The sequence below is a fragment of the Myotis brandtii genome, unplaced genomic scaffold (assembly GCF_000412655.1).
Source record: "Myotis brandtii unplaced genomic scaffold, ASM41265v1 scaffold825, whole genome shotgun sequence".
Classification (NCBI taxonomy): Eukaryota; Metazoa; Chordata; class Mammalia; order Chiroptera; family Vespertilionidae; genus Myotis; species Myotis brandtii.
This window is the reverse complement of record NW_005371349.1, coordinates 828,499-835,101: the sequence shown is the minus strand read 5'-3', so window position 1 is coordinate 835,101 and position 6,603 is coordinate 828,499. Positions and strand designations below refer to the sequence as shown.

The window sequence follows — 6,603 nt, the reverse complement described above, 5'->3', positions numbered from 1 at the left end:
TGCAACAGCAACACCAGCCCAGCCCCCGCGGGCTCCGCTCCAGGTCCCCGGCGGCCCCGTGGTCACCCCGTGCTGCGCGGCCACTCATTAATGGGGCTGGTGCAGAGGCCAAATCATCCCAGGAGGCCGCCGCGGGTGGGCGTCCTGGGGGGGTAGCAGGTGAGCGGGGAGGAAACGTATGTAAACCAGGCTCCACTAATAGCCGTCCAGGAAGTGAAGGTGGGCCAGCCCTCCTGTCGCTTTGATTCACGGTGAAGGAGCAGCGAGAGGTGTGGGTGCCGCCCCCCCCCCCCCCCCCCCCTCACGGGGAGGAGGAGGCTGGCCCTAGGAGGCTGGCCTGAGTTGGGCTTTGGCCCCAGGCTCGCGCTGATGAAATTATTAGCAGTGATTTGCAAAGCGGTGCCCCAGAGAGAGCTCCACCTCCACATACAGCTTAACCTACTTGAGGTGGAAGAGTCTGTGGGGAGCCTGTGGGAAAACAAGCCATAAAAATGGGGGCTCTCCTGAAGTCCAGCAAGAGGCACCGAGAGAGCGCCCCCACTGGTGACAACCAGAAACGCCCGCGGACACATGAAGGTCCCCTGGAGAGACAGGCCCTGGCTGAGGACCCCTGGTCTAGAGAGAAGGAGGCTTAGTGCTCAGAGACTCGGGCTCCTGGGAAGCGCCTCCGGAGACCCCCCCCCGCCCCTGCCCCCCCGTTTGTTCTAAGTCTCTGCTCAGCGAGTGGTGCGCTGACCGCAGTGGTGTCCAGGGCATCGTGCCCAGCAGGGCGTGGAGGATGCCCGCGGGCTGATATCTGGGTTTCATAGACGCTTCCCTCTGCCCGCCCCCGGCACTGCCCTACACACTAGTCTTGAAAATGCACCATTAAGAACACACCCCTCTCCCCCAAACCGCACTCAGAAGGCAGCGTTGTTTGATCCAAACGATCAATCGATCGTGGCTTGGAAAATTCTCAATGGGCAGCCCCAGAGGCTCAATAGGAAGGTCTTGGAGATGTTGTGTGCGTCCCAATCCGGTCCAGGACCTGCCGACAAAACAGAGAGTCACCTCCAAGCAGAGAGGAGGTCTGCACGGAGGCGCCCTGCTGGGAGCGGCTGAGTGAGGGGTTTTCGGGGAGGGGGGGTTGTATGTTTTCTTAATATTAAAGCTTGATTGTTTTAGGGGGGGTTGTATGTTTTCTTAATATTAAAGCTTGAGTGTTTTATTAAAAATTTTTTTTATAAAATATAACTTTCTTTAAAAAAATTTTTTTTATTGATTTCAGAGAGGAAGGGAGAGAGAAACATCAATGATGAGAGAGAATCATGGACCGGCTGCCCCCTGCACACCCCCAAACATCAATGATGAGAGAGAATCATGGATGGGCTGCCCCCTGCACACCCCACCACTGGGGATGGAGCCCACAACCCGGGCCTGTGCCCTGACCAGAAATCGAACCGCGACCTCCTGGTTCCTAGGTCAACGCTCAACCCCTGAGCCACGCCGGCCGGGTTGTTGCCAGTCCTTTCGGTGCATATCTACGAGCGGCACTGCTGGGTCAGATGGTGATTCGCGGTGTAACTTTTTGAAGTGCCGGCAAACCAGCATTTTCTTCCCGCGCTGATAAATGTTGGCTTCCTTCCTTCTCCTGCGGTTCACCTTCCAGCACTCACCCCGGAGGCCTCCATCGTCTCCATCGCCTACAGAGTCCTGGAGGTCTTCCCCCAAGGCCGCCGCGTGGTCATCACCTGCCACTCGCAGATGGCCCCGCCCGTCACCTACTCCCTCTGGGGGAGCCGGGACATTGAAGTTTCCAAGAAGGTGGTGAGCACCCGCGACCCCGTCTCCTTCCACATCAACGTCACGCTCAAGTCCAGGCCAGACCTGCTCACCTACACCTGCCAGGCCAGCACCGCCTGGGGCCTGCGCCAGGCCAGCGCCACGCTGCAGATGTACTGGGAACTGTGGGCCAGTGAGTGCAGGGGGCACAGGGGCTGGGAGTGGAGGGCTGGGGGCTGGGCAAGAGTTGTCAACCTTCCAGGGCCTCTCTCAGTCCCTTGGGGCCTGGCCACAGGCGTCACAGGCGGGGTTTAGATCCTGGCTGGGCCCCCAGGGGGCTGAAGGGAGAGTGAAACAGTGCCCCGGGGCTGAGCTCGACCTCAAGCTGATAAAGGGCGCAGGTGGGGTTTTATCTGGTTTCATCTTCTCAGCAGCCGGGTCGAGGTCCCAGCCTCTGGAGGAGGAAGCTTAAACTCTCGGAGATTAAGACAATTGTCCCAGGCCCCGGCCTGCAAGTGGTTCCCAACCCCACTGCACGGAGCTCCAAGGCCTGCGTCCTTCCCGTGCTACCCTGAGCTTCCCCCAGGGGTCCTTCTGGTGGGAGGTGTGGGGTGGCAGCCGGAAGCGTTGCGGACCGGGGCTGGGACAGTGACCCTGTGGCCTGAACCTCCCCCAGGGGGCTGAAGGGAGAGTGAAACAGCGCCCCGGGGCTGAGCTCCGACCTCAAGCTGATAAAGGGCGCATGTGGGGTTTTATCTGGTTTCATCTTCTCAGCAGCCGAGGGTGAGAGCGGGGTCGAGGTCCCAGCCTCTGGAGGAGGAAGCTTAAACTCTTGGAGATTAAGACGGTTGTCCCAGGCCCCGGCCTGCAAGTGGCAACGGGTGGTTCCCAACCCCACTGCACAGAGCTCCAAGTCCTGTGTCCTTCCGTGCTACCCTGAGCTTCCCCCAGGGGTCCTTCCTGGTGGGAGGCGTGGGGTGGCAGCCGGAAGCGTTGCGGACCGGGGCTGGGACAGTGACCCTGTGGCCCGAACCTGGAGGTGGCCTGGGGAGGAGAGCCCTGTGTCTGGAGCACTTCAGGTGGAGGGTTCAAACCCCCACACTTCCAGGCTGTGGGTTCTTGGGCAAGTCACTCAACCTCTCTGAGCCTCGGCTGCTTCAGCTACAAAACAAAGATGGTAGCACCTACTCCAGGGGCACCGAGGGGCAGTGGGGGCTCTCAGTCAGGGGTCAGTATCGGACCAGGCATGGGCTGTTCAGAGCACCAGGCGGAAGGCCTGGGGATTCTAGAATCTACTCTTCTAAGTAGCAGTTCTTGTCCTGAAGGAGCTTGTATTTCAGCAGAAGAGTCAAGACTGGAAGATTAGAAGCAGGGTTGCCAGATAGATTTCGCGTAGGACGTACTCATACTAACAAATGATTTGTTGTTGCCCTGGCCGGTGTGGCTCAGTGGGTTGGGCATTGTCCCGTGCACAGAGAGGTCGCCAGTTCGATTCCCGGTCAGGGCACCTGCCCAGGTTGTGGGCTCGAGCCCCAGTAGGGAGCATGCAGGAGGCAACTGATCGATGTGTCTCTCTGACATCGATGTTTCTCTCTCTGTGTCTCTACCCCTTCCTTCACTCTCTCTAGCGGCAGACGCCGCCGTACGGGCAGCCCGCCAACTTCTCCTTCCCGCTGACCCAGACACCGGCCTGGCTGCAGTGCCAGGCCCAAAATGGCGCCGGTGTCCAGAGCAGCCCCCTCACGCTGGTGCCCCCAGGTGAGCGGGCCCCTGGTTTCCAGAGGACAGCTGGCACTGCTGGGTAGGTGGGTGGGAGGTGCCACGGGCAGGGCAGGGCATCCAGAAGCAGCCATGCCGACCCTGGCCCTACCTGCCTCCCTCCCAGGCCAGCTGCCCAAGGCCGCCACCTTCGTGCTGGCTGCCAGCCTCACCTCCATCGCAGCCATCACCTCGGGGATGCTGGGCTGGACCGCGCAGAGCAGGTAGGAGGCGGGTGCGGGATGGGGGAGGAGTGAGAAGAGCTGGTGGGCTGTGTGGCCCAGCAGAGGCCCCGCTGGAGAGCAGAGGGTGGTGGGCTTTAGGGCAGGGCCGCCTCCAGGGCAAGGAAAGGACCGTATCGTGGTGGGTGGCTTGCAGGAGTTGATGGAGGACCTACTGTGCGCCACGTGCCTGCTGAGGGCTTGCTGCTTCCTGGCTTTATGTGACCATGACCCCTGGTCCCAGCTGCCCGCCCTGCAATGCAGTCAGCTCGCCTCTGGGTGGCACACTACCCTGTGGTCCTACGGGTCTGAGGAGGGATGTGGGGATGGGGGACATGCCTCTGGGACCAGGTGGGACCAGGGGCTCTGACCTCCATGGGAACCGTGGAGTCAGGGGTGGGGCCTCCTGGGGTCCCCTCTCCCAGGTCATCATTTCAGTGACTTGCAAAGTGACCAGGGGAGTGGTTCCCGGCGGCATGGGGCACACACCCCTCAGGGGGGCAATTTGATTTTTAAGGGGGGCAATTTGAGAATGAGTTATTAACAGTGAATGTTTTGCATTTCTTATTATTCTAGGGGCTTCATAGACAGTATAGAAATACATATTGTGACGTATTTATGCATTTCAGGTCTCCATTATGTTTTGAAACTTTATTTGCTATTTTTTCCTATCACTTCATATTATTATTATTATTATTATTATTATTAACAATTTTTCAGTGATTTCCTCCCCAGGACTTCAACTGTCCTTCCGTTCTATTTTTCTCTTTCGTGGATGCCATGCTCTTTGATTTTTATTGATTTCAGAGAGGAAGGGAGAGGGAGAGATAGAAACATCAATGATGAGAGAGAATCATTGATAGGCTGCCTCCTGCACGCCCCCGACTGGGTATCGAGCCTGCAGCCCGGGCATGTGGCCCTTGACCGGAATCCGACCTGGGACCCTTCCGTCCGCAGGCCAATGCCCTATCCAGTGAGCCAAACCGGCCAGGGCTCCTCCGACATTTTAACAGGAGTGTCTAAGGCAGTGGTTCCCAATGTGGGGCACACACCCCATAGGGGGGCAATTTGATGTTTAAGGGAGGCAATTCGAGAATGAGTTATTAACAGTGAATTTTTTGCATTTCTTATGGTTCTAGGGGCCTCATATACTGTATATAAATATATATTGTGACGTATTTATGCATTTCAGGTCTCTATTATATGTTTTGAAACTTTATTTGCTATTTTTTCCTATCACTTCATATTATTATTAACCATTTCTCAGCGATTTCCTCCCCAGGACTTCAACTGTCCTTCCGTTCTTTTATTTTTCTCTTTCGTGGATGCCATGCTCTTTGGAAGCTTGTTGAGACCAAGTGAATGGCCTTTCAGGCTTCCTCCCCGTGACTAGGAGTTCACTGTTTGAATAATTAGAATTCTATGTCACAGGGAGCGGGGGCATCAGGATGTTAGAGATGCTTAGGGGGGCGAGGCCAAGAAAAGGTGGGGAACCCCTGGACCTGGGCCTCTGTGTTGTGCAACCACAGGCCCCATCAGCTCCCGCCTCCCCTGCTTCCTGACACTGGTCCCCGCCTCTCCCCCCCCCCCCCCGCATTGCCCCAGGGGTCTATCTAGGCCCCTTGTCTTCTCTCGGGGTCCCTTCCTCCTTCCCAGAGGCCAGACCCATGGGCGACCCATGTCACCTCTCTGAGCCTCAGTTTCCCTTCTACAAAATGGGGTGTAGAGACCAGACCCCCACTCACCACGTGACCTGGGCCAGCACTTCCCCCTGGTGATTCGGTGCCCCCTTCACTTAGTGGGGTGACAAAGCCTCCCCCCCCCGCCTGCACTGATGCCCCTGGTGCCATAAAACTCCCAGAGGCCTGGAGGGGGGGCTGGGAGGGGGGCTCCCTCACCTGGAGTCTCACCTCCTTTGTCGTCCAGGTTGTGACCAGTAGGTGCAGGCTCAGCAGAGCCCCCACGAGCCCGGTCCTGGCCGGACAGGAGGAGCCCCTGGGAATGAAGAACAGCCCGCCAGCCCGGGCCCTGCTGCTCTGTAGCGAGGATGTCAAGATGGGGGTGGGGGGTGGCGGGAAGAAGAGGTCCGGGGAGCTCCCCCCCCCCCCCCCCGTACTGCTGCCCCTGACGCCATAAAACTCCCAGAGGCCTGGGAGGGGGGCTGGGAGGGGGGCTCCCTCACCTGGAGTCTCACCTCCTTTGTCGTCCAGGTTGTGACCAGCAGGTGCAGGCTCAGCAGAGCCCCCACGAGCCCCGTCCTGGCCGGACAGGAGGAGCCCCTGGGAACGAAGAACAGCCCGCCAGCCCGGGCCCTGCTGCTCTGCAGCGAGGATGTCAAGATGGGGGTGGGGGGGTGGCGGGAAGAAGAGGTCCGGGGAAGCTGCCTGTCACCATCCCTGCAGGTCCAGGAAGGAGGTGGGGGGACTGAAAAGGCCCAGCTGCACCCCCACCCAGGGCCTCTTCCCCCCACTGGCTCCCCTCTTCCCCGGGGGCACCCCATCTCCTAGTGGCCAGTCCTCTGGCCCACCTGGCCAGCACCCCCTCATTGACCTGACCAGCAAAGGAAGGCTGTCTGGGTCCCCATCCTCAGCCTGCACCCCTCCCCTCACCGCCTTCCCTGTTCATTGCTCTGAACCAGCTCAGGAAAGAACTGGATTAAACTCTGCCCCTGCTGTCGCTCTGGAACCCCGTTTCTGTCCGCACCCCATCCTGGAGCCTGGCCGTCTGAAGTCCCGCCGCCTTTCACCGCAGGGAGGGGGGTTGGGGGCACAGCAGGGGAAGAACTGGGGTGTCTCCACCACACCCCAGGCTCCCTCGAGAGGAGGGGGGAGAGGGACCGGCCAGGCAGGGCGGGTCCAGGCGG

General features: G+C 59.3%; 1 protein-coding gene across 2 annotated transcripts in view; it reads left to right on the top strand.

Moving 5' to 3' along the window:
• Positions 1 to 6,416, top strand: part of LOC102253783 (chromosome unknown open reading frame, human C17orf99) — a 9,459-nt gene extending 3,043 nt beyond the window's left edge. The window contains exons 2-4 of one of the 2 annotated variants that reach the window (XM_014531858.1): positions 1,649 to 1,954; positions 3,647 to 3,743; positions 5,951 to 6,416. In XM_014531858.1, coding sequence (XP_014387344.1) covers positions 1,649 to 1,954; positions 3,647 to 3,743; positions 5,951 to 5,957 — 410 coding nt within the window. In that variant the 3' untranslated portion in view covers positions 5,958 to 6,416. Of the gene's footprint in view, positions 1 to 1,648; positions 1,955 to 3,400; positions 3,520 to 3,646; positions 3,744 to 5,950 lie in introns of those variants that run through there. The other variant, XR_001360239.1, reaches the window with a different exon arrangement.
• Positions 6,417 to 6,603: the final 187 nt, after the last annotated feature.